This window comes from Bison bison, unplaced genomic scaffold (assembly GCF_000754665.1).
Source record: "Bison bison bison isolate TAMUID 2011002044 unplaced genomic scaffold, Bison_UMD1.0 scf7180017864221, whole genome shotgun sequence".
In the NCBI taxonomy this organism is placed as follows: domain Eukaryota; kingdom Metazoa; phylum Chordata; class Mammalia; order Artiodactyla; family Bovidae; genus Bison; species Bison bison.
Window position 1 is genome coordinate 1310035 of NW_011494793.1, and position 26336 is coordinate 1336370.

Here is a 26336-nt window from a genome sequence, read left to right on the forward strand (position 1 = left end):
CTGGGAATGAAAATCTATCTAATCCGCGTCTTGAATTTCAGCTACCACCCAGGAGGGGACAGCTGGCCACTAATCCGGGGCGTCTGTGTCGAGCCTAACCCCCTTTCCCAACTCTGCCAGACTCCTCTGGAAGGGCAGGGGGCGTTGCCTATGTAAATAAGATGCTAATCACTTGCCTGCTATTAATCTGACACTGGCACCTCCCAGAGCTCCCATCTCATGCAGGTGAAACTGGCAACTTTTCAGACTGGCCAAGAGCCATCCAGACGCTCTAGGGCAGTGTACTTCTTTGCCCATAGTTAGCAAACCTGAGTTCCTCAACAACAACTGTATAACGTCCCTGAGATCTCTCACTTGCAGAGTTTCTTCCCTTTGCTCACCACCCTAAAGCCCTTTACCTTAGCGCCACATTCTTTGAATGCAAGTTCTAAGGCCACCTCTGATTCCCCCTTCCCCCTCCCTCCACTCAGGGATCAGTGCTCTTCCAGCTAATATTTCACATGCTGAACTGTTCAGGCCTCAGTCTTCCTTCTGGGTTATGGGTATCTTCCTCTCGGGAATATCCTTCAGAACAAACCTAGCATTTCCTTGGGAAGCAGGCGGGCAGGGGAAAGTGTGCCCTGCCCCAGTAGACACGTTGCTTGGCTTCTGGAGACAGATAAGGGTTGGAATTTCAGCTCTGGCTATGTAACCTCACTGAACCCTGAATGCCCCCAGCCAGTCATGGGAATCCTGTCTCCACAGCCCAAGTTGCTTCTGCCATGATCCTTCTGACGTCTTTTCGCATGCCACGTGGGGTCAGACCAAAGATACAGTGTCTTTCTCAAATGCCAGCCCTCTCCCCATCAAACCCCAGACACTCAGGTATATCAGCCCTCATCACACAGAACATGCCTCAACATGCAAAGTCATGCCACAGGACACAATGTCACTCCAGAACAGTTTATGATGTGACCTAGCACAACTATCTGGCATGTCCAGACACAGCCAGAGTAGGGCCTAGAGAAAGGTCTCCCCAGGCCGCGAAGGCGGGCAGGGAAGTCTGGACCTCTCTAGGGCCCTTGCGGTGGCTTCTAGCACTGCCAGCTCCTCTGCCTGTCGGGCTTCCATTAGTGTCATCTGCTGCTCCAGCTTCCGCCGTTGCTCTTCTTGCTTCCGGTGGGCACCTCGGAAGGCCATGACCAAGGTGCTGAAGGGAGAAGGAGACTGAGCCAGGAAACAGCCCCCCATTCCACCCAAGACAAGGGCTATGTACTCCCAGCCCCAGACAGGAAGTCTTTGAGATTGGATCTTCCGGGGGTCCCAGCATCACTCAGCAGGGGCTGACACACATCAGGCACCAGAGGAGGTGTGGAATGGGTTGAACCTGCCACCCACCTTACAGGGGGGAAGCTGTGGCCCAGAGAGAGCCAGGGATGCCTCTGAGGTTACACAGAGAGACCCACCTGTGAGCTTTGCATAAATCACTGTTCAGCTCAGCACTCTGAGCACGTCTGGCTCGTCCCTTCCGAGCCACCTCTTCTAGCTCTTCCCGCAGAGACTGCAGCTGCTCCCGCAGCCCCAGAGCCCTGGTACAAGGGTGGAGAGAGAGGAGCTCACAGACATAGCCACTCCTGTCTGCCTTCCCCACTCCCACCCACCTGCCCAAGATGTTTCCATGTGAATACAACTGTACACCCGGTCCTCCACTGTACACAACACCCCAGTGGGCTCTCACATATTACCCCCACCCAGGCCAAACACACCCCAGCACAGTACCCAGGCCACACACATCCCAGCACAGTACCCAGGCACACACCGAGTCAGTGATGCTGACAGTTCCTGGGTCAATTCTTCGGGGTCCTGCATTTTGCTCACTTGGCCTCCATCAATACCCCTGCTGCCACCAGGGACAGCAGGAGGACCCTGAGGGAGGCAGAAGGGAGGGTAGTGACATTGACCTAGGCTGAGAGTGTGTTCAGCCCAAGCTGGACACTGAAGTCATCACAGACTGTGGTGGCTACAGTCCCTGCTCTTACAGAGCCCCCAGTCTTATGAGATACCCCAATAAGGATACAGTTGTTCCCTAACAAGGGAAATAAATAACAAGAGATCTCATTTTCAGGCAGTTCACAGGGACTTCCTAGAGGAGGTGATGTCTGACCTCAGACCTGTAGGAAGTGAAGGACTTAGATAAAGAGGAAAGTGACTGGTGTTCCTGGCAGGGGCATAGCACTTAGAAAGGCATGGAGGTAGAAGAGATGATTCAAAGGAGGGTTCCAGAAGCCTCTAAGGCTTTAAAACAGAGGATAGATATGATTAGACAGTAGGGGCAAGAAGGAAAGCCTCAGGGAGTAAGCTGGAGCCAAAATTTAGGAAAATATGAAGCATGACCTGGAGCTGTTGGAGTGGGAAACGGGGAATATGAATAGCCTGGGGGTGGGAAGTAGAAGGGACAGGTGTGACTGGAAGACACTAAATCCCTTGGGGCTTATTGGGCTCAATGCTCTCAAAGAAAGAAACTCCGAAGTACAAGCGTGAACTTTCACATGAATTTTTACCATTCAACTCCTTTTTTTGGTGCAGAAATGGAAACTGAGGCTCCAAGGAGGCTAGGATTAACCAGGACCACATATCCAGTAGTATACTGCTATCCCTACCAGGCCAAGGCAGGGTCACTCACCTGGGGCCACTCCTCTTCATCTCCACTGCTCCCACCTCCACTGCTGTCTCCACCACTGCTGTTGGCCTCGCCAGTCCGAAGCTGTGCCCGCTCCCAGCGCAGCTGCTCCAGCAGGAGCACGTGGGCTGGGCCCTGGGCTCGGAGGGCAGCCTCCCGCAGTTCCAGAGCCCGCTTTTCCCGCCGCACCAGCTGTAGCCGCAGCATCAGGTCCTCTAGAGTCTCCTGAGAGACCAAGGAGAGGGTAGAAAATTTGTGCCTTGAAGGTCAACTGTTGAGAAAACTGAGCCTCTAAGAGGTGCCCACTGAGGGCTGCTCAGGCAAGAATCCTAACCCTTACCTTGATCTTGCATGATAGGAAAAATCCTTCCATAAAAAACTACAGCTGTAGAAATAGCCATTCAGAGACAGCAAGTGTCTTAGACAAAGTCAAGTAGAAACTCAATGGTAGCGTCTGGAGTTTCTCCAAATTCAGAACCTCAGCTCTTTGATGTGTGTGATAGCTGCTCAGTCATGTCTGACTCTTTTGCAACCCCATGAACTGTAGCCCGCCAGGCTCCTCTGTCCATGGAATTCTCCAGGCAAGACTACTGGAGTGGGGTGCCATTCCCTTCTCCAGGGGATCATCCCGACCCAGGGATCAAACTCATGTCTCTTGCATTGGCAGGCGGATTCTTTACCACCTGAGTCACCAGAAAAGCCCCCAGCTCTTTCATGCCAGGTTACAAATTTCAAACAATATCCAGCAAAACTCTTCCTTACTATTTGGTCCCCTAATTGCATCTCACTCAGACTCAGCAAAGGATTTGGTCCCACCAGGAAAGATTGACACAGTGACCACAGCCCATGTGTACCCGTGTGGCCGCCAGGTCCTGCTGGATCTGCATCTTCTCCAACTGGGGTAGGGCTGGGCCAGGCTGGGTCCCCAGAATGGCCTGCACCATGGCTTCTGCATGGGGCACGGTAGATATGGGCACCCAGGTGGAGCCAGGCTCGGAGGGAATCTTCACCAGAGCACGGCGTTCCTGGAGACGCTGAACATAGCCCTGGAGCTGGGAAGCTACCTCCTGTGAGGTGGGCTTATCCACACTGCTGCCTTCGGGACTACGGAAGACAGAAGAGGCCTGTGTGAACTCTGCTCAGCATGGCTACGCTAACTTCATGGCAATCCTGGTGGGCTTTGTCATCTTCCATCTTACTGACCATGACGGTTCCTTCCAAGGCCATCTGTGGTAGGCATGGTCAAACTAACATGGTGGGCACCATAATGTAAACCCAAACAGGCAACATCAGCCCACTGATGATCATTCATCAGTGATGAATGATGAATGAAAGCCACCATGCCAATGGGCACAGTCACTCACACCATCACAGGGAAGCCATCACACCAACTCAATGAGCAACACTGCTCAACCTGCCAACCCTGTTATGCAGCATTATGACAACCCCTATGGGTACCATCATCATGCCAACCCCATTAAGTACCATCATACCACCTAATCAGTGGGCACCACTATCCATATTCATGCCACCCTGGTTGGGTCCTATACCAACCCCAATGGCTGTCACCACCATGTCAACTTTGTTGAGTAGAAAACAGCCAACTCCAGCAGGCCTAATGCCAACCATAGGAGCCACGCCAACCCCCAATATAGGGCCAGTTCTGGGAGCCCCATTCTGCAACCAGAGCCCCACTCACTGGCCCACCCAGTCCCCAGGGTTCCCAAGGGCACCTTGGATATGGATCCTGCAGTGTCACTCCATCCATGGCAGCCTTCTCTTGGACTAGGAGCCTCTGAGCTTCCTTCTCAGCTGCCTCCAAGTCATCCATGAAGGCTTCTTTTCCAGCTCCTGAGTCTGCCTCCCGGAGAGTGAGTAAGGCGCTATATGCCTCCTCACAGTGTTCACTGTGGGACAGCAGTTCTGAGCACTCCAACATACCCGTCCTGCTACGTAGGTGACATCCCCACTTGGAACTGTCACTCCTCCTCCTAACCCCAACCCTGGGAGTTTGTAAATTCCTTCAGCACTCTGGGACGGAAATTGGCTTAAGTTAATTTCCACGGCAAGGGCAAATACTTTTCAGAGAGGGCTCCGTTTCTCTCTGGGAAGTAGGACTATCCTTTGAGGATATCCATTTCCTTCCCAGGCAGTGAGTCGTGGGTGGGGTGCACTGACCTATACTGCAAGGCTAGACGCAGCGCGGTGGCCTCAGCCTCCTGCTGGCCCAGCTGCATGCTGAGGCCCTCACACCGGCCCTTGTACTCCTGGAGCACAGCTGACAGCAGACGGTTGAAGCATTTGAGCTTCTCAATGTTCCTGCCTCCGGAGGTGGGGGAAAAGGGAAAAGTGAGTGACTTTGAAGGGCAGTTAGGACACCATGGATTTCCACCCTTCCCCACCCCACCCCCACTCCAGCTCCAGACTCCTGGCTTTATATCCCAGCTGGGCGGCACCAGTGCCCTTATGAGCTCAGCATTTGTGACTCTTACCCTCGGAGTTTCTCCATCTGGGCTTCCATGATGTGCATCTCAGGCGCAAGGGGCTGGGTTGGGAGGGACCCAAGCATCTGGGTGCTGGAATCACTCTGCAGGCGCCGGAGCAGGGGGTGAGCCCGGGAGAAGGGATCCTGTCAAAAAGGGGTGACTTGATTCACCCAGAATTTTCATTGAGAGCCCAGCATCATGGGTTTAGGCCTTTTGCAATCCCCGAAGCTATTGGATCACATGACCAGGATTTGAGTCTCATGGCCCCACATCCTAAGGATCTGAAACAGACCATGGTTTTTAGCTTCACACACTCACCTGTGAGCCCCAGGTCTCTCCATCAGCCCCAGAGCTGCTGGAACCACTACCTGAGCCACCTGCTTGGTCACAGGAAGGAGGTGGAAAGGGCTCCAGCCTCAGCAGGGAATCCTGCAGCTCCTGGACCTGTGGGGAAATGGGGAATGTAAGACTGGGGTGGCTCCAACCACCTGCTATTCTTCCCTAAGACCTGTTCTTGGAGCAGTGGCAAGAGCACTAGCTGGAAGGTAGGACCCCCCAGATTCTCATCCTGCCAAATAGCTTCTTGTACAATCTTGGGCAAGTCATTCAGCCATGACTTGGTCAGCCATTCAGTCATGCAGTCCCTGAATCAAGACTTCTCTTTCCAGATGTCCAACGGGTACATGAAAAGATGCTCATCATCACTAATCTTTGCATGCGTGCATGCTCAGTCACTTCAGTCGTGTCTGACTCTTTGCGACCCTATGGACTGTAGCCTGCCAGGATCCTCTGGCATGAGAGTCCATGGGATTCTCCAGGCAAAAAAAAAAGAAAATATACTGGAGTGGGTTGCCATGCTCTCCTCCAGGGGATCTTCCAGACCCAGAGATTGAACCCATGTCTCCTGTGGCTCCTGCATTGCAGGCTGATTCTTTACTGCTGAGCCACTGGGGAAACCTCACTAATCCTTAGGAAAATGCAAATCAAAACCACAATGAGATACCACCTTACATCAGTTAGAATGGAAAGCATCAAAAAGCCAAGAAAGGGACTTCTCTGGAAGTCCAGTGGTTAGGACTCCGTGCTTCCACTGCAGGAAGCAAGGGTTTGATCACTGGTTGGGGGAACTAAGATCTTGCATGCCTTACTGAGTGGCACGACCAAAAGAAAAAAAGAACGCAAAAGATAAGTGTAGGCGAAGATGTGGAGAAAAGGGAACCTTCATGCACTGTTGTTGAGAATGTAAATGGGTACAATCACTATGGAAATAAGTATGGCAGTTCCTCAAAAAAGTAAAAATAGAACAACTATATGATACAGCAATTCCATTTCTGGGTATTTCTCTGAAGGAAACCAAAATGCTAACTCGAAAAGACATCTGTACCCGCACATTCATTGCAGCATTATTTACAAGAGCCAAGACACAGAAGCAACCTAAGTGTCCACTGATGGATAAATGGATAAGATGTAGTAAGTATACTTTTAGAATTAAATATTATTCATCTGTAAAATAGGAATCTTGCCATTTGGGACAATATAGAAGGACCTTAGTGTAGGAGCCGCAGGAGACGTGGGTTTGATCCCTGGGTCGGGAAGATCCCCTGGAGGAGGAAATGGCAACCCACTCCAGTATTCTTGCTTGGAGAATTCCATGGACAGAGGAACCTGGTGGGCTACAGTCCATGGGGTCACAAAGAGTTGGACACGACTGAACTGACTTAGCACGCACACAGAAGGACCTTAAAGGCACCATGCTAAGTGAACTAAGTCAACCAGACAAAGACAAATAGTACATGATCTCACTTATAAGTGGAGTCTAAAATAAAACAAGGGAGTTCCCTGGTGACCCAGTGGCTAGGATTTGGTGCTTTTACTGCTGTGGCCTGGGGTTCAACCCCTGGTCAGGAACCGAGATCCCACAAGCCATGCAGCAGGGCACAGATAGATGATAGGTTCAAATTTTAAAAAACTGAACTCACAGATACAGGGAACATGTTGGTGGTTGCCAGAGTTTGGGGGGAGGGGTCAGGGAAGTAAAATTTTTTTTAAAAAGACTTCTCTTTCCCAGCTGAAAAATGGGCTCCACTCTTTGCGCTGGGCCTCCACAGCCCAGATCTCACCATCTGTGTCCCTCCTACCCTGACATCACCTGGGCTCTGGACTCAGACGTAAAACTGTCCCTTTAATGACCCCATGTGGGTGGCTCATGGCATCTTGAGCTGATTAAGGCCTAAGAGCTCTGGTCTCCCTTCCTCCAAACCTGCCCCTCCCACAGGCTCCCTACGTCTCACTTCCAGTCTCTAAGGCGCCCAATCCAGGTCTCGTCCTCAGCCCCTCTCTAGCTTTAACATCCCACCTGCCAGCTCCATCTTCAGCATTCCCCTCAATCTGCCCAGTTCTCACAGTCTCCACAACGTTGCCGCCTCCTGGATGGCCAAGATTCCACCTTTTCCCCCCACAAGCTGTTCCTCCCAAAGTCGCCAGAGGGCGCCTGTGAGCACCTGCATTAGGTCTCCACCTTTGTTTGCTCAGAGCTCTCCGTGCCTCCCACCTCACTCAGAGCAAAGGTTCAAATCCTCCTTGAGGCCCACAAGGCCCTCCGGGATCCGCTCCCATCACCTCGGTACACTTGTCTCCGCCTGCTCAGCCCCATACTGGCCTCCTCACTGTTTCTTGAACACACTAATCACACTCCAACCTCCAGCCTTTGCATATACTGTTCCTTTTGCCTAAAATGCTCTTCCCCAGTTCCTTACATGGTTCCTCCCTTGCCTCCTTGTGGTCTTTATTCAAGTGTCATTTCTTCGGTGGGCCTCTCTGATCCTCTTAACTAAAGTTGCAAGGGATCTTTGTCTCTTTGGGGTTGTGGACAAAGGTCCATATAGTCAAGCTATGGTTTTTCCAGTAGTCAATTATGGATATGAGAGTTGGACCATAAAGAAAGCTGAGCGCCAAAGAATTGATGCTTTTGAACTGTGGTGTTGGAAAAGACTCTTGAGAATTCCTTGGACAGCAAGGAGATCAAACCGGTCAATCCTAAAAGAAATCAGCCCTGAATACTCATTGGAAGGACTAATGCTGAAGTTGAATACTTTGGCCATCTGATACAAAGAGCCGACTCATTGGAAACGACCCTGATGCTGGGAAAGATTGAAGGCAGGAGGAGAAGACGGTGACAGAGGATGAGATGGTTAGATAGCATCACCGACTCAATGGACATAAGTTTGAGCAAACTCTGGGAGATGGTGAAAGACAGAGAAGCCTGGAATGCTGCAGTCCAAGGGATTGCAAAGAGTTGGACACACTAAGCGACTGAACAACAGCAAGGCAAGTCAAAGCTCAAAAAAAACTTCACAAATGAACAAATGATTCAATGTGTCTTCTGCCAGGCCTGCCTCCCTCCCACCAGGGATCCCTGGGAGGCAGCCCTGCCCTACTCACCTCTCTCTGCAGCATCTCCTTCTCAGCCTGGAAGGCCTGCAGGAACTTCTGTGTGCGGATCAGCTCATCCTCCCGGCTGCCCAAGGCCAAACGCAGCCAGGCATTCCTTTCAGCCAATCGGGCTGCCTCCCGCTGGCAACTCCCAGCCCCCTCTTGCTCCAAGCAGGGCTTTGGTGCCCCCTCGCTTCCATCCTTTGCCTCCACTGGCCCAGGACAGTTTGGGGGCCGGTGGCGCCAGGCAGCAGCGGCTGCTTCCAGAGAGCTCAGCGCTTGCTGGAGAGTCTGAAATATATCAGGTCCAGAGGGGACGCCCTCCCCATCCTGTGGGGCTGCCTCTGGGGCCTGGTGGGTTTCCTCACGGGGCCGCCCCTCAGGGGCTGGGGCTGGTCCCCTGCTAGAGTCCCCATCAACTTCTTTGTCAGTCCTGTGAAGAGGTGAGAGATGGAAATTTCTGGAAATGGGGTCATCTGGGGTAGCTAACACACAGAGGGTTCGTAACAAGGCTAGGGCTGCAGGGCCTTGAAAGTCAGGCCAAGGGCAATGGGAGACATGGCATGTGTGTGTCAGGGAGGGACATAAAAAACATCTGTGGGTCGGAAAGATGTGCCAGGCCTGCAGTGGGGGACACAGACCAAGTGGGCCTTACCTGCTCTCCAAGCCCTGCCCTTTGACCTCCACCTCAGGGCCCAACAGTTCCAGCTTGGTGCTATCTTGAGATGCCACAGGGCCCGGCTCAGAGCTCCCACTGGCTGCCTCAGCCTCCTCTGAACTCTCTGCCACAGGGTCCAGCTCACCCTACAAATGATCCCCAGGGCTGAGCTCTGAGCCAAGCAGATCTGGGTGCTGGAGTCTTGCAGGGTTGGGTGTGGCAGGAAGGGGGAACACTTACGGGCAAAGCGTGTCTCCCTCGCCGGCTTCGGGGCCGTGTGGCCCTGGCACTCATTGTTATCCAGAAATCAGTGTCTTCTGAATCCTCCTTTATCCTCACCCGCTAAAACCACAACCTGACTTCAGATCAAAGCAAATGACAACCTCAATTTCCTCTTCTGGGAAATGGGCACTGATTTCACTTCTCCAAAGGGATCTTGAGTTATCAATGTGGATTTGGCACATTTGAATGCCTCCCCTGATGGTCAGCTCACTACCTCTCAAGGTTGCCCTAATCTCTTCTTTTCTGTCTCCTTTATTTTCCTCTCTCTCTTTGCTGCCCTCCCTCCCCTATCCGGGTTTGGGAGGAGTTCAACAGTCCTCTCTCCTCCCCAGGGCTCTCCTGAACCATAGATTCTAATCCTGGGATTTGGTGCCCTCAGCCCGCTCTACTCCCCTATCCTCCTGGGGGGTACCTTGGTCAGAAAACCAAGTCCTGCGACATTCTTGGGGTCACTCTGGCCACTGCCCGCTCAAGCTCGGGCTGGCCAAGGCCAGCCTGGGAGGGGCCGGGAAACAGGAAGCCCCATCCCCAGCCATGTGACTTGCTATTGTGTAGTTTCCTCGTCAAGGGCAGAGGCTTCCTCCAGCCCCAGCAACAGGACACAAGGCCAGCTCCCGAGATGTCAGTCCCTCCTCGCCTCTGCTCCCAAGGCCATGGCTCCTCCAACTCTGACCCTTAGATTTTATTTCTTGGAAGCTAGAGTACCGCTCTGGGCTGATGCTCTTCACCTGGCTTCCCTGGGAACTTCTTTGCTCTGACTGTCCCTTCAGTGTCAGCGTTCTCCTTCCACTCCAAGTCACAGACAGACCTGGGGTTGGGACCCCTGAGCAATCGACGGTCCCTTCTGAGCCTCAGTTTCTTTGTCTGCCTTCAGTGTCATGGGAGGTTTTTGTTTTGTTTCAAAGCAAAAAAAAAAAATTTCTGAAATATAGCTGAGTTACAATGTTGTATTAGTTTCAGGTATGCAGCAAAGTTTTTTATTTTTATTCTTTTCTTTTAGAACATTACAAATTCTTTTTTATTCTTTCTCAGGTTCTTTCCATTATAGGATTACAAGATACTGAATATAATTCCCTGTGCATTATGTAGGTCCTCGTTGTTTATTGTATATGGTGTGTACCTGATAATCTCCAACTCCTAATTTTTCTCTCTCCCGCTTCCCCTTTGGTAACTATAAATTTGCTTTCTTATGTCTGTGAGTCTATTTCTGTTTTGTAAATAAGATCATTTGTATCATTTTTCCCCCAAATTTAACTGCACACCTTGTATTTTATTTTTAAATTAAAAAATTTTTATTTATTTATTTATGGCTATGCTGGGTCTTCACTGCTGCGTCAACTTTTTCCTCTATTTGAGGTGAGTGGGCTTCTCATTGCCATGGCTTCTCTTGTTGCGGAGCAGTTTTGAGGCACACAGGCTTCTGTAGTTGCAGCTCATGAGCTCAGTAGTTGTGGCTCCTGGGCTCCAGAGCACAGGCTCAGTGGAGCATGGGCTCAGCTGTGGAGCATGGGCTCAGTTGCTCCATGGCATGTCGATCTTCCTGGACCAGAGATCGCACCAATCTCTCCTGCATTGACAGGCAGATTCTTTACCACTGAGCCACCAGGGAAGCCTTGTATCATTTTTTAAGATTCCACATATAAGTGATATCCCTGGAGGAGGACATGGCAACCCACTCCAGTATTCTTGTCTGGAAAATCCCAGGGACAGAGGAGCCTGGTGGGCTACAATCCATGGGGTCACAAAGAGTCAGACACAACTGAGCGACTAAACAGCATTATAAGTGATATCATATATTTGTCTTTGTCTGACTCGCTTCATGTAGTATGATAATCTCTAGGTCCATCTATGTTGCTGCAAATGTCATTCTGTTTCGTGGCTCAGTAATATTCCAGTATATATACACATATACACATTGTATACATGTACATGTGTGTGTATATATATATACATATATGTGCTTAGTCACTCAGTCGTGTCTGACTCTTTGTGAGCCCTTGGACTGTAGCCCAGCAGGCTCCTCTGTCCATGGGGATTCTCCAGGCAAGAATACTGGAGTGGGTTGCCATGCCCTCCTCATACACATACATATACACACATATATACACACATGTACATATATATACACACCAGAGTTATGGACATTTTAACAACCAATTTGCATATGGGCAGGCACCATCCGAGAACTGAATCATAAGGCACCCTCCTTGTTCCCTACTGCCTCTCTGACCACCCCATCTCTGCTTCCTCTGTTTCTCCTCCATAAATGCTGAATTCCTCAGATCCCAGATGATTCCTACATCCTGCTCATTTTTCCTGCATCCACCTCTAAAGGGCCTCTTCCTCATCTCCATCCATAGTCAGAGTTCAAGCCTCTCCTCCCCAGCGTGGATGCGAGCCCAGCTCCCTCCCAGGGCTCCCACACCTCCACTCCCTTCCCCACCTATGACTCAGAGACAGACATCTCACTGTTCACCTCCCTGGCTCACACACCCTCCATGGCTCCCCCATTGCCCTTGGGAAACGTTTCATGCTCTTCAGCTTGGCATTCAAGGTCTTTAACAAAATTATGCCTGCGGGTGGCACCAATGTGTACTCCCGTCTCTAGCCACGATAACCTCTTCCATGAACAGCTGAAGCTTCTTAATTCCCTCACACCCTGGTGCCTTTGGCCATGCCTTAACCATTGCCTGAAACACCCCTTCCTTTCTCGTGCTTTTTATGTATACTGTGCATAGCCTGGGGTAGTCTGAACCTTTCTGGTTCTACTGACAGACTCTACGAGGCTGAATCTTCCTGCCTCCGTGCCCTCAAAGGTCGTAGCGAGAGAAGTTGGCAATTTTCTGACGTGAGAGTGAACATTAAGATTCTCACTCTTGGTTCCGGCCATATCAGCCTGAAGGCGCCCGATCTCGTCTGATCGCGGAAGCTAAGCAGGGTCGGGCCTGCTTAAAAAAAAAAAAAAAGGTTCTCACTCTTAGCCTCTGCTCCAGCTACATTAGCTGATGAGAGACTTTCACAGCTCCAAAGCTCCTCAAAACCTACAGACCGTTGCCCAGGCAGTTCCTTCTGCCTGGAATGACCTTACCTCTCTTGTTTTTTCAGCAAATTCTCCATCCTTCAAGGTTCATTTTACACAGCCCCTCCGGGCTCTCTTTGAAGCGGAGCTTAGCTGATGTGGGCAGGCTTAACAGATTTTACCAAGAAACTGAGGCTCAGTTTTTAGGTGGTTATGGAGCTGAGGGGAGAAGTGTGCATGAAGAAAAGAAGGATGGCTTGAAATAGTTCTGGCTTGGTAATTTTTGCAAATATCTGTAAAATAAGGAGCTGATTTAAATAATCGGGAGGGGCCTTGGGTTCTGGACCACGCCCACCTCTGCCGCAAAATTCCCCTCACTGAGTTTCGGTCAAGTTCATCAATCACTAATCAGCCCCTCCTCTTCTAAATCCCGCCCAATTCAGCTCCACTTTGTTTAATCACACGGTAAACTAGGTCTTCTCCATTTTTCTGAGCCTTTCCCATTGTAAATCCTACTCCACTCTGCCTCGATTCAGCCTATCACGTTAGAAGGGCTGACCACCAAATCTGAATCGGCCAAAAACATAAAAGCTCCTCCTTGTCTCACGTTAGCCAATCGCATCCCAGATCCCGCCCCCCTCGACTCCCACTCCAGCCTATCACAATCCAAACCCCGCCTCCTAGCACAGTCTCAGCCTATCAGCTTCCAAGGCTCTCGTCCCATTCATCTCTTCGCTCGGCTTTCGGCCGCTGAACTACAGTTCCCAGTAGGTGTGACCGCGCCGCGCCGCACTACTTCCGGCTGCTAAAGATGGCGGCTTCCTAGCGGGTCGGCGGATGAGTAGGAAGGAGGCTCAGGCAACGGTGAGCAGAAGCTGGGTGGTGAAAGCGTGCGGGATCCGTCCTTAAAGGCCCAACTTCCTTAGCCCCAGAAATTCAGCCCCTCACTTGCTCTGAGGCTTCCGCCTTCAGCTCTAGTTTCTCCTGCAGTCTAACCTCCATCTCTCTTGCTGCAGCTATGCTTTCCTTAGAGATTATGGGGGCTGCAAGGCGCTCAGATATCATCCCCGGCACCCCTCACCCATTGCCCAGACAGGCAAACTGTTCCACTGGCGCCCCGTTTTTCCGCAAAGGAATTGTAACACCCAGATCTCCTCTGCAGTGTGCAGACACCGCCTAAGCAATCACTACAGAGGGGAGAACCCTGGAAGTTTGTATCCTTATTTCACCAAGACATTTTCAGTTTCAGGTGACAGAACCCCCAACTCAGTCTGGCTTAAGCAAGAAAGGGAATTTAGGCATAGCTGGATCCGGGCGCTGAGAAGTCTTTCATTTTCTGGGTGAGCATCACTTCAGGCAAGCTCTCTTTCCCCTCTTGGAAGCAAGAGAGGCTCCTAGCAGCTTTGGACTTGTAACCTCCCAGTCCTGCAATTCGGAACTGCCCCTCTCTGGCGTGTTCTGGGTCATGTCCTCATCTCTGAGCCATTCATGGTGGCCAGATGAGCACCCTAGCCAAAACGGGGAGAGAAGGGGTTAGCTCTACGAAAAAAAGGGGGAGGCTCTTATCTCAAATCAGAGTGGATGCTGGGTTGATAAGTGTAAAAGGCACCCATCCTACAGATGAGGAAACTGAGTCCCTGAGCGGAATGACTTATTGTCAGTAAGCGGCTTATGACCTGTTCTGCCCAGTAACCAAATGCTTTTAAAAGCCCTAGGGAAAGGATCCTGGCTTCCCTCATCCCTGCTGCATCCAGCCACTCCGGAGCCATGGAGGTGGCGGAGCCCAGCTGTCCCACGGAAGAGGAGGAAGAAGAGGAGGAGGAAGAGGAGCAGTCAGCTGAGCCCAGGCCCCGCACTCGCTCCAACCCTGAGGGGGCTGAGGACCGGGCGCTGGGGGCTCAGACCAGTGTGGGCAGCCGCAGTGAGGGTGAGGGCGAGGCGGCCAGTGCTGATGATGGGACCGCCAACCCTCCAGGAGCCGGTCCCAAGCCGTGGCAGGTGCCTCCACCAGCCCCAGAGGTCCAGGTGCGGACCCCAAGGGTCAACTGTCCAGAGAAAGTGGTAAGTGAGAGGCTTGGCCTGTGGCTTTGAGATGTTAGGGAACCTTGGGTTAAATGTCAGTCTTTAGGATTCACTCTGGAAAACAGTCCCTTTTTATTAGTGTCCTAGGGCAGCTGGGCTTCCCAAGTGGTTCAGTGGTAAAGAATCCACCTACCAGTGCAGGAGACGCTGGTTCAATCCATGGGTCAGGAAGATCCCCGGGAGAAGGGCATGGTAACTCACTCCAGTGTTCTTACATGGAGAATACGATGGACAGAGGAGTCTGGAGGGCTACAGTCCGTGGGGTCGTAAAGAGCTGGACACAACTGAAGTGGATTCAGTAGCCCTGTGGCATGTGGGATCTGAGTTCCTTGACCAGGGGTCAAACCTTTGTCCGCTGCATTGGAAGGCGGATTCTTAACCACTGGACCCCCAGGGAAGTCCCTCAGCTGCCTCCTTCTAGAGTGGATGGATTGGCTGGGAACTGGGAGTCATCATATAGCCTTCTCCCATAGGGCTGCTTGGAGAGGGCCAGCAGAGTGGCATGGGGGCCTGCAATGACATCCAGTTGCCAGGTACTGCTGGTCACAGCTCTCACTAGCCTCCAAATTTGTTGCAGATCATCTGCCTGGACCTGTCAGAGGAAATGGCGCTGCCAAAGCTTGAGTCATTCAATGGGTAAGAGGGGTTATTTGGGGGCTGGAGTTTGCCACCATGGCTGGGAGGAGCCCAGCCCCCAAAATGCAGGGTTGTCTCTCTGAGACTAACTCCTGGGTCCTGGAGGGATTGGAGAGTTACCGTGATAACTGGTAATGTTACCGCTGCAGCCCACTGGGGTTCTGTTCTCAGCACTTGACAGCTGTCACACTCCACCCATGTCACAGCCATGACTTGGAAACTCCGAGAAGCAAGGTTAATTGCCCAAGGCCTCCTGGCAAATGGGCAGAGCCAGATTCAGAGTGAGACCTGGCTGACTCCAAAGTCCTGGCCTGTGAGCAGCCAAGTCTCATTGGGATCAGGCAGCAGGGCCTGAGCACAAGCCTACCTCCCCTTCCCTGGCATTCCTGATGACCCATGATTGAGCCAAGGTGGGGTGCCTCCTCTGGATCAGATGTGAGGCCCCGGCTGGCCAGAGGGACCCATTCAGTGAGGGCAAGAGCTGGAGAGAGTCAGCTGGGCTGGGTTTGCGGCTGGGCTCTACCACCTGCCCGGCTGCATGACCTGGGCCTTAACCACCACCTCGCTCTCACCCCAGCTCCAAAACCAATGCCCTCAACGTCTCCCAGAAAATGATCGAGATGTTCGTGCGGACAAAACACAAAATTGACAAGAGCCATGAATTTGCACTGGTGGTGGTGAACGACGACACTGCTTGGGTGAGGCTGGGGGGCAAGACTGGTTCCGCTGGGGTCCCCCAGGGGTGAGAGAGCACCGCACTGAGTTTCAGTCTTCCCTGCAGCTGTCTGGCCTGACCTCGGACCCCCGTGAACTCTGCAGCTGCCTCTATGACCTGGAAACAGCTTCCTGTTCCACTTTCAGTATCCTTTCCATGCAGGGAGGAGAATGGCCCCAGTCCCGAGGGAAAGGGGGGCTTTGAGTCACTAAGGGCTTTCAGGTCATCTGATTCCAGCCCCCTAGTTTATGATCTGTGCTGAGGGAAAACAAGCTCAGAGAGGGCAAGCGACTGGAACAGAGTCACATAGCGTGTCTCCTGGCAACAGGCTCAGAGGCACGTGTACTCTTCCAGGCTCTGGAGGAGGGAAACCACCCACTTCTGTCTACCCACACTGCAGTGCTCTCCTTAGCATTCCCACCAGATCTGGAAGGTCTCTTCAGCCTCATGTAAGTCCCCCAAGGGGAAATTATTACTCACCTTTGAAGAGAAGAACCCCTTCTGGGTAAAATCTCCAAACAGCCCAGAAATAGTCCTTTCGGGGGCCGAAAGGCTTCCTTTCTCATCCTTTCCCCTGGAACAGTTGCTCACTTACCTGTCTGAAAGCATTTTTGCAAAAGAGGTTCTTTTTCAATCCTGCCCTTTGTGTTACTTTCTTTTTTTTCCCGTCAAATTTGTTTATTTATGTATTTCTTTTTGACTGTGCTGGGTCTCGGCTTTCTCTAGTTGCAGTGAGCGGGCTTCTCACTGCAGCGGCGTCTCTTGTTCCAGAGCTCGGGCTCTAGGTGACAGGCTTTAGTAGATACAGCACGTGGGCACAGTAGTTACAACTTTTGGGCTCTGGAACACGGGCTCTGTAGTTGTGGCACGTGGGTATAGTTGCTCTGTGGCATGTGGGATCTTCCCAGACCAGGGATCCAGCCAGTGTCCCTTGTAATGCAAGGCAGATTCTTAACATCTGGACCACCAAGGAAGTTCCTCTGGCTTATGTTCTGACAGCCCAGTGGTCTGCCACTACTTTGTTTTAACTGCAGGGCAGCAAACTTTTTCTTTAAAGGGCCAGATAGGAAACATTTTTGGCTTTGTGGGCCATATGGTCACTGTCGTGGTGACCAGACTCTGCAGTTGTAATCCGAGCAAGCTCTGGCTCTGGGGGTCAGCAAAATCTCTGATGGAGCAGGCGAGGTCAGGCAGAAAGGTGAGGCTGGGGGGGTGCCAGGGCAGAGGGAACAGCATGGGGAAAGGCTCAGAGGCAACAGTGAGCTTGGGAGGGGTCAGGTGCGACCTCACACACCCGGTGAGGAGCTGGGCTCTCCTAGGGGGACGAGAAGGGTGGGCCACCAGGGTGCACTCTGACCCTCCCCCCTTCCTGCTGCACAGCCAGCAGAAGACTGAGCTGCCAGTCACGGAGAACGTGCAGACGATCCCGCCGCCCTATGTGGTCCGAACCATCCTGGTCTATAGCCGTCCACCCTGCCAGCCCCAGTTCTCCCTGACAGAGCCCATGAAGGTGAGTGAGATCCGGGAGAAGGAAGGATGCCTGCAGCCAGCACGAAGGTGGTTAGATACTAGGAGGGACTTCCTGACCACAGGTGCTGGGGTACCTAGAATCAGGTTCCCGGAATCTAGAGATTTGTGGTCATGGGGCCATGGGGTGACCCTAGTCCCGAAGGCTACCTTTCTTCCCCTGCAGAAAATGTTCCAGTGCCCGTATTTCTTCTTTGATGTTGTTTACATCCACAACGGCGCTGATGAGAAGGAGGAGGAAATGAGCTGGAAGGTGAGAGGCCATCGCGAGTGTGGGCGGCAGGTGGATGTATGTGGGAGGGCTCCGAACCCACCTGCCCCAGCCCTAAGGGAAAGGAGGCCCTTTTCAGTAAGGGCCTTCAGGGCATCTGATGCCAACCCCCTAGACTATGATCTGTGCTGAGGAAGAGCAGGCTCAGAGAGGGCGAGAAACCAGGCCAGGGTCACACAGCATGTCTCAGGCACAGTGGTGCCTGGCAACAGGCTCAGAGGTACCTGTACTCTTATGGGGTCAGGAGGAGGGAAGCCACCTGCCCCTGCCCACTCATGCACTACTCTGCCATTAGCCTTCTCCTGACCATCCTTGGCCCCTCTAGATCATGGTCAGTCAGATTCCAACATTTCCCACTTGTCTGCAGTAAACTAATGGGGCTGTTGAGACAGTGGCCCAGGAGCATGTAGGGTCCTATCCACCTCATCCCCAACATCCCCTGCTTCTCTCTCTTCCTGCTTTTTCTGTCTCTGTGCCCTCTGCCTGGAGCACACTTCCCTCCCTGCCTCGCCAGGCTCTGCTGGTCCTTTACATTCCAGCCCTGAACTAGTTATGGCTTCCCCAGTCGGCCGCTTATCTCTCTGAGCCTCACTTGACCCAGCTGTGAGCAGAGAGGGTTGAGCCCAGCTCCTACTTATATGTCAGTACCCAAACTGGAAGTCCCTACTCTGAGAAGTCTTCCCTGTTCCTCTGGGTAGATCAGCGTCAGGGGGCTGGGGGTCATGTGCTTCTCCAGACTAGGGGCTCCAGCTCTGAGACCTCTTGGGGTGGGTGGGTGGCAGGAAATGTTTGCTGAATGTGGGAATAGTTTCTGCCTGGCAAACTCTTTACCCTTCAGAACTCATCCCTGCTGCCCCTCCTGGGAGGCCCTCCAAGACAGGGAGGGCTTGTCAGCAGAACATCTGCATGAACAGCCCTTCCTTGGCCCCACAGGACATGTTTGCCTTCATGGGAAGCCTGGATACCAAGGGTACCAGTTATAAGTACGAAGTGGCGCTGGCTGGGCCAGCCCTTGAGCTTCACAACTGTATGGCCAAGCTGCTGGCTCATCCACTGCAGCGGCCTTGCCAAAGCCATGCCTCCTACAGCCTGCTGGAGGAGGACGATGAAGCCACTGAGGTTGAGGCCACTGTCTGAACCATCTCTGTACATCCAACCTTCTTGTACAATGAAACCCTTGGCATTGAACGCTGGTTCTCAGACTGGGCTCCTTGGGACCCCCAGAGGGGGTTCTAGGAAGTATCTGAGGCACCTGGGCAGCCCTGAAGGAACCCTAAGATTCCAGGAAGCATCCCAGGGACTCTAGACACCCAGTCCCCATTTCCCAGCCCACCTCCCACTCCCAAGTTTTTCAGCTGTAATTTTTGTTGTGCTTTGTGTGTTTTTGTCATCAGAATAAAAATCTGAGACTCCCTAACCCAAGTCCACTGTTCATTGAAATCTTCTGGGTTGCAAGTGACAGAAAACCCACCTGCTGAACTGAAAGGAGAATGGCTAGGTTCTTGTAGATAAGAAGCTGAGATGCAGCTTTAGGCTTGGCTGTATCCAGGTGCTCTGACATTGCTTTAGGGAGAGCTGAAATACCCTGCATGGTTGGTTTTCAGTGTGCCTTGCTTTCCTCCCAACCTGTGGAAAGGGGTAATATGGCTGAGCACTCTGCAAATCCCAGCCCAGGTGACGTGAGGGCTCTCACAGCAGCCCCTATGACAGGCCTTGGCTTAGGTCAGTCATGAACCAGAACTGTGGAATGCTCTCATTGGCCAGGCCTCGCTCAAGCCTTTCTGGGAAGAGATGTTTATAGTTCCATCAGGAAATAGTGTGGGTGCTCCCCAGAGGAAGGGAAACAGAGATAACACGTCCATCACTCAACTTGATCTTACTGGATAATGAGCAGTTGTGGAAAAAAAAACAAAAAATCTTACCAGCTAGATTTTCTCAGTTTCATATAAAACGAAAATAGCTTTATCAAGAAACAGCTTTACTTTCCCAGGAGCATTTACTGGGCACCTGTGTGCCAGGCCCCTCTTTCAACTTAACACCAGCCTGGAAGGGATTATTCTCCCATTCTGCATATAGGGAAACTAACACCCTAAGAGGCCCAGGGCTCCAAAGTAATGGACTTCAGACTCCGCAGGGCTGAAAACGGGCGACGCAGAGCCTCCGCAGGCAGTAGCTATTAATTGAAACCTTACATACTGTCAGGGCTGTGTGCCCCTCGGCAGACAGTTCCGGAAGACTCGGTACCCTGTGGGCACCGCCGGGTCCCGGGGATCGTAGCTCCACCCACTCCAACAGGGTGTGTTCTTGTTTACACCGTTTTGAGAGATAGGGCACACATGGCGACCTCCACCCTCCCGGGCCCTTATCGGAGGCCCCAAACATTATTTGGCCCTGAGCAAACATCACTTGGCCCTGGGCACTACTCGGTGTCGCGGGCTCGGACCAGCACTAAAGCTCCCGACCCTCGATGTGGGCGACAATGCGGCGCCGGTCAGCCTGGCTGGGGTCGCTGCACTGCACCAAGGCGCGGAGAAGGGAGCCGAGGGGCGGAGCGGCGCGTGCGCACAAGAGCGCCGCGGGAAGTTGGAAACCGGCAGGCGGCGTGACCAGGTGGCTGCCCCAAGGGGACAGCCGGGGCATGGGCCCAGCTGTAGGTTTGGCGCGGCGGCTGCGGACGGCGCTGCAGGAGGAGGAGTTGCGGTGAGGGCAGGGCCTGGGTGGCGGGCCAGGGTGGGGTAGGGGGCGAGTGTCAAGGTCCACTCTGACCTTCTATCCCTAGATCTGTGGAGGAGTTGCTGCGCCGCGGTGCCGACCCCAATCTGGTACTCGAGGATGGCGCGGCGGCCATGCACCTGGCGGCCAGAGCCCAGCACCTACGGAGTCTGTGTTGCCTCGAGGCCCTGCTGCGCCGAGGCGGGGACCCCAACGCTCGGTGAGGCCGGGTGTGGGCTCAGGGTATGTCTTCCGTGAACGAGAGCTGTCTCCCGAGTACGAGGACCAGACCTGGCGGTCCTGAAGACGGCGTCCAAAGATGCGGACTCAATCCCCGGGGGGGCGAAGCTTAGGGGATCTGGGGAGGGATCTTGAGGGTCCAAGGGCAGAGACAGGGTACCAGACCCAGGGTAGGGTATGAGATTGCGCCGGGGTCAAAATGGGAATCAAAGTTTCAGATCCGGCGGTAGAAGCTCTAGAGTCAGAGAGCAGAGGTTTGGGTCCCAGCTCGAGGGCGCAGGTTCGAAGGGTGGCATCTCAGGCTGGAGGGCAGAGATGGAGGGCTGAGAGCCAGGGCTCCCGGACCCGGAGATGGAGATACTTCACTGACCCCTTCCTCCGCTCATGCCCTAGATCGGCCGAGGCACTGACACCGCTGCATGTGGCCGCTGCCTGGGGCTGTCGCCGGGGCCTGGAACTGCTGCTGAGCCAGGGAGCGGACCCCGCGCTCCGCGACCAGGTAGGGGGCCCCATCGCTGTCTGTAGCAAGGCAAACCCGGAGGGAAAGAGGAAGGAAAGGAGGAAGAGAGGGAGGGAAGGGGGCGCCCCCTACTGACCGCACCCCTGCAGGACGGATTCCTGCCTCTGGACCTGGCGGAGCAGCAGGGGCACCAGAACTGTGCCCGTCTGCTTCGGGAGCTGGAGACTCGGACCAGGACCCCAACCCGGACCTGGAAAGGCTCCCGGAAGCCAGAACCCGAGCCAAAGCCTGGAGGTGAGTGGTATCTGGGCGGCTGGGAGTGGTTAGCCTCTGATATAACTTTGCAGATCTCTGCGTCTAATGCCCAGGGTTTCACCACCAGGGGCTCTGGTCAGTCTCTGCCTCTGCCTCGCTCCTTCCTCTTTGTGATTGCACCCTCCTGTTTCTGTCCGATCTGACGTTGATCTTTGTCTCTCACTTCCTCTTCCCCTCCTTTCTGACTTCCCTCTTACCCCCTGCTCCAGGCCCAGGCCCTTGTGAAAAGAGGCTGGATACCAGCCCCTCCGGTCCTCCTAATGTGATGCTGAACTCTACAACACTGGGCACAGGTGACGGCAAGGACGTGAGCCTGGAGGCTGGCCCTGGACCCCCCGGCCTGCTTGCCCACCCTGAGACTGCTGACACAGATGGTGGATTGGAGTCCCCCCTGGGGCGCTGGGACTGCAGCTCGGTGACCTCCTTTGTCACCGCTGTTGAGGCCTCAGGAGCTGAGGACCTAACTGGCCACACCTCCCCCTGGGCTGGTGTCCGACTCTCTCAGAGAGTGCCAAGGTCTTTGGGTACCCTACAGCTGGCGCATCAACCCCTCATGGAGGACAGGGAGGCAGAACTAAATGCCCATCTGCAGGCCCTGACTCTGACCTTGCCAGATGATTCCCCCTCCCCCAAGTTCTTCCCAGACAGGAGCCCAACCCATAGTCCCCCTTGGGAACTGCTGCCTGGACCTTCTGACACCCACATCACAAGAGAGGACCAGCTATCCCCCGACAGTGATTTGGCTGCCCTCTGGCTGACAGAGGATGAGGCGAGCGCCACAGCGGGCAGGGACCCCAGCCCCTCTGATCAGTGTCCACCGGACCCTACCATGTCTGACCTGGAGCTGCTGCAAGGGCTCCGGGCGCTTGGCAAGAGCCCGGGTCCCATCACATCCTTCACCCGGCCACGCTACCTCCGATGGCTGAAAGAAGCCCAGGCTGCTCCTAGTGAGTATCCAGAGTTCAAGGAGTCTCCGGGAATCTTCCAAGATCCCTTAGCTCTGAGTGCAACCTACTTCTCCCTTCATCTCTGGGAACCACTCTTTCCTTTGTCTTTCTTGACCCAGTTTCCCTTCCCAGGCCCAGACTTTTCAGGGCACAGCCCAGAGCTGGCCGAAGCCCTGCGGACAGGCCGTATCCCAGATGCCCAAGCCGATGAAGATGCACTTGCCCAGCAGTTCGAGCGGCCAGACCCCACCAGACGGTGGCGGGAGGGGGTCGTGAAGTCCAGCTTCACATATCTGCTGCTGGACCCCAGGTACTTGGAGCAGAAATGACTCAGAAGTGGGAGCTGGAACATTCTGAGATTGGTTCTTACCTGCTCTGTGTCTTTTCTTTTTTTTTATTTATTTTTGGCTACACTGGGTCTTCTTTGCTGCAGGAGGGCTCTCTCTAGTTGTGGCAAGCCAGGGCTACTCTCCATTGCGGCGCACAGGCTTCTCGTGGCAGTGGGTTCTCTTCTTGTAGAGCACAGGCTCTAGGCACAAGGGCTTCAGTAGTTGGAGCATGCAGGCTCAACAGTTGGGGGCGTGTGGGCTCTAGGGCATGCGACTTCAGTAGTTGGGGCACACAAGCTCAGTAATTGTGGCCCACAGGCCCTAGAGCTTGTAGGCTTCAGTAGCTGTGGTCCCCAGGATTAGTTGCTCCGCAGCATGTGGAATCTTCCCAGACCAGGAATCAAACCTGTGTCCATGTCCCCTGCACCTGCAGGTAGATGCTTGTCCGCTGTATTACCAGGGAAGTCCTGTTGTGTGTCTTTAGGAAGGGAACTGGCCCTCTCTGGTCATCAGCTTCTTATCAGTAAAAGGCAATTGGATCCACGTCAAGCTGCTGAGTGTCCTTGGGGATCAGCTACCCACCCTGCCTTTTATAAAAGGGGTCACTGGACATGGGTTCAGTTTGCTCTGTGTCATTAAGGACTATCTCTGGGGCAACTCTCGTCACTTTTCCCTCTCTGAGCCATCTACTTCATCTAGGAAGACTCAGGACCTGCCAGCCCGAGCCTTCTCACTGACCCTGGCTGAATGCCTTCGGATTTTTGTCCAGGCCATCTTCTACGTGGGCAAGGGAACACGGGCCCGGCCAGACGTTCACCTCTGGGAGGCCCTTAGCCACCGAAGACGGCCAGGAAAACAGGTATGAGGATGAGTAGCAGGTTTGTGGCAGGGGTGGCCCAGCTAAGGGCAGGTAGAGGGAATTGTGGGGCAAACCTCTGACCCTGCCCTGGCTGCCTCCAGGCCTGTCCCAAGGTACGCCGGATCTTGGACATCTGGGCCACTGGTCGTGGCATTGTTTCCCTGCATTGCTTCCAGCATGTGGTCCCTGCAGAGGCTTACACTCGAGAAGCATGTCTTGTGGATGCTCTAGGTAGGTGCCTGGCTTGTGGAGTAGGGGTGGGGTCACAGGAAGGGCACTTGATCTACTGATTCCCTGACCCCTTCCCCATCACAGCTGTCCATTCAGCTAATGAGCAATTATTGAGCACCAACTATGTACCAGCATGTGCACATATTTTACTCCATTGGTTTATCCCTGCTTGAGGGCAGTACCCAGTGGGTTCCCTGGCACAAACTTCTGCCAGCAGTTCCAGGAGGCTGCCTTCATGACCTTATTCCTAATCTCCCCAGGAATCCAGATGCTGACTAACCAGAAGCAAGGACACTGCTATGGAGTGGTGGCTGACTGGCCCCCGACCCGGCGCCGCCGCCTGGGGGTACATCTGCTGCATCGTGCCCTCCTTGTCTTTCTGGCTGAGGGTGAGCGAGAGCTACGGCCCCAGGACATCTAGGCTTGTGCCTGAGCACTAGGGAATTGGCCATGTAACCTAAGTAGAGATCAAGGTGTTTGAATGTTTCAGCTGCCCCTGCACTGAGAGCAGCCCCCCACCCCCACCCCCCCATCTCCAGCTCCAGAAGGCTGGTAAGGGAGCAGCAAGACAGATCTCCTCCTTGGGGTAAGGGAGGACTTTATTACAGATGGAACTGCTGGATAGGTAGTGAGCTCCCTGTCATGGGAGGAGAATAAGGGGATGTGGGAAAAGAACAAGTAGACCAGAAGGTTCTTTGGAACATGGTGCTTTGAAACATGTCAGTGCTTTGGCAGTTTGGTCCTATCTGGGCAAACAAGTGACCATTTTTCTCTCCCTGATACAGAGGACCCACGGTGTAGGTTGTGCTAGGGGTTCCTGAGCTACATGCAGGAAATCTGCCCAGCTCAAGAGTCAAGTGTTGCTGCTTCCCAGTTGTGGGACCTCGGACCAGTAATTTCTCTGTCTGAGCCTCAATTTCCTAAGTTGTACACAATGAGGAAAGTGCAAAATTCTACCTCAGGGGGTCATTGAGGGAATCAGATTAAACCGTCATGGGGTAAAGTGTTTGGCTCTGAGTCCTACTGACCCAGAGATGACCTTGCAGCCCAGGTGGAAAGTTTCTGGTGGAACGGGGTTGCAGGGGCATGCAGGATGTTCCTGAGGGGTGTGTTGTGTGTTGAGGGGTGGGTAGAGCTGGAGATTCATTGGAAGGACTGATGCTGAAGCTGAAACTCCAATACTTTGGCCACCTGATGCGAAGAACTGACTCATTGGAAAAGACCCTGATAATGGAAAGATTGAAGGCAGGAGAAGGGAACGACAGAGGATGAGATGGTTGGATGGCATCACCGACTCTATGGACGTGAGTTTGAGCAAGATCCGGGAGTTGGTGATGGACAGGGAAGCCTGGCATGCTGCAGTCCATGGGGTCACAAAGAGTCGGACACGACTGAGTGACTGAACTGAACTGAACTGAGAGCTGGAGAAGTCGTCACAGTGTTGGTGTGAGACACCAGCCCTCCTTGGGATCGCTGTGTGACTGGAACCTCCGTGTTGCTTCTCTGAATCTGTGTCTTCAGCTATAAAATGAGATTAACCTCGACTTTACACAAAGAGCTTCAGTAAATGCCAAGCTACTATCCTAGGGAGGTATTGGCCGGGTCATTTAAATTTTTCAGAAGTGATCCACTGCCTCATTGGGTTCATCACCTGCCTGTCATTGTGGCTCTGCCAACCAGGCCCTGCAGGGGGGCGGGGTAAGCGTCCATCTGCCTCCTGGCCTCCACTGCTGAGCCCATGGCTACTCTGGCTGTTGTAATAATTAAGACTACCTGCCTCTGGCTTGAGCCTGGGCTCTACTCTTTCAACTGAGCTGATGACATCTCTCTCTCTGAGTGCCCCTTTAAAACAGCATGTCATGTCCCAAGAATACACAGAAAGAATCCAAAGACATCCCTCCCCACCATCCCCCCAAAAAAGTTCCAAAAGAGATGAAATTTGTCTAACACAGTGTATCCCGACCTTGGCCCTACTGATTTTGAGGCCAAGTTGCTCCTTGCACTGGGGGATGTCCTGTGTTCTGTAGGGTGTCAGGCAGCATTTCTGGGATTAACACACAAGATGCCAGGAACATCTCCCCCCAAGTTGTGGTCATCAAAAATGTCTCCAGAATTTACCAACTGACAACAGTGTCCCTGTGAAGACCCCCAGTTTAAGCTAAAGGTGGCCTTGCAAACCAGGGGGGAAAGGATCAAAGGTGCAGCAACTGAGGTGACAAATCTCTCCTCCCACCACCCACACAAATGACATGGTAAGCCTAGATATACATACATTATTAGAATAAAATATAGGGACTTCCCTGGTGGTCCAGTGGCTAAGACTGCACCCTCCCAATGCAGGGGGCCTGGGTTCCATCCCTGGTCAAGGAACTAGATTCCCACATGCCTCAACTAAGACCCAGTGCAGCCAAATAAATAAATAAATAAATAAATAAATATATATATATATATATTTTTTTTTTTTAAAGAAGAAGCT

General features: G+C 53.1%; 3 protein-coding genes across 7 annotated transcripts; 2 read left to right on the forward strand and 1 right to left on the reverse strand.

Moving 5' to 3' along the window:
* Positions 1–928: 928 nt before the first annotated feature.
* USHBP1 (Usher syndrome 1C binding protein 1) lies at positions 929–10012 on the reverse strand. 3 transcript variants are annotated; one of them, XM_010845616.1, is made up of 13 exons: positions 9930–10012; positions 9476–9594; positions 9233–9381; positions 8587–9010; positions 5464–5589; positions 5152–5288; positions 4838–4978; positions 4393–4566; positions 3514–3763; positions 2663–2884; positions 1799–1905; positions 1446–1568; positions 929–1189 (listed from the first exon to the last, which is right to left on the reverse strand). In XM_010845616.1, the coding sequence occupies exons 2-13, from the start codon at positions 9527–9529 to the stop codon at positions 1000–1002; spliced, it is 2097 nt and encodes a 698-aa protein (XP_010843918.1). In that variant the 5' UTR covers positions 9530–9594; positions 9930–10012; the 3' UTR covers positions 929–999. The 3 variants fall into 3 exon arrangements, with proteins under 3 accessions (XP_010843918.1, XP_010843919.1, XP_010843917.1); XM_010845617.1 differs by having other exon boundaries at positions 9476–9577; positions 9930–10008; XM_010845615.1 differs by having other exon boundaries at positions 9476–10005.
* A 3279-nt stretch (positions 10013–13291) lies between these two features.
* BABAM1 (BRISC and BRCA1 A complex member 1) lies at positions 13292–19184 on the forward strand. 3 transcript variants are annotated; one of them, XM_010845618.1, is made up of 10 exons: positions 13292–13400; positions 13780–13876; positions 14246–14597; positions 15196–15254; positions 15832–15952; positions 16036–16114; positions 16394–16418; positions 17350–17479; positions 17663–17749; positions 18701–19184. In XM_010845618.1, the coding sequence occupies exons 3-10, from the start codon at positions 14304–14306 to the stop codon at positions 18902–18904; spliced, it is 999 nt and encodes a 332-aa protein (XP_010843920.1). In that variant the 5' UTR covers positions 13292–13400; positions 13780–13876; positions 14246–14303; the 3' UTR covers positions 18905–19184. The 3 variants fall into 3 exon arrangements, with proteins under 3 accessions (XP_010843920.1, XP_010843921.1, XP_010843922.1); XM_010845619.1 differs by having other exon boundaries at positions 13300–13400; positions 13786–13876; XM_010845620.1 differs by lacking the exon at positions 13780–13876 and having other exon boundaries at positions 13303–13400.
* Positions 19185–20263: 1079 nt separating this feature from the next.
* Positions 20264–26164, forward strand: ANKLE1 (ankyrin repeat and LEM domain containing 1). Its single transcript, XM_010845621.1, has 9 exons — positions 20264–20467; positions 20547–20699; positions 21113–21218; positions 21329–21473; positions 21704–22441; positions 22574–22751; positions 23470–23629; positions 23731–23860; positions 24121–26164. The coding sequence occupies exons 1-9, from the start codon at positions 20406–20408 to the stop codon at positions 24279–24281; spliced, it is 1833 nt and encodes a 610-aa protein (XP_010843923.1). The 5' UTR covers positions 20264–20405; the 3' UTR covers positions 24282–26164.
* The last annotated feature ends 172 nt before the right edge of the window (positions 26165–26336 follow it).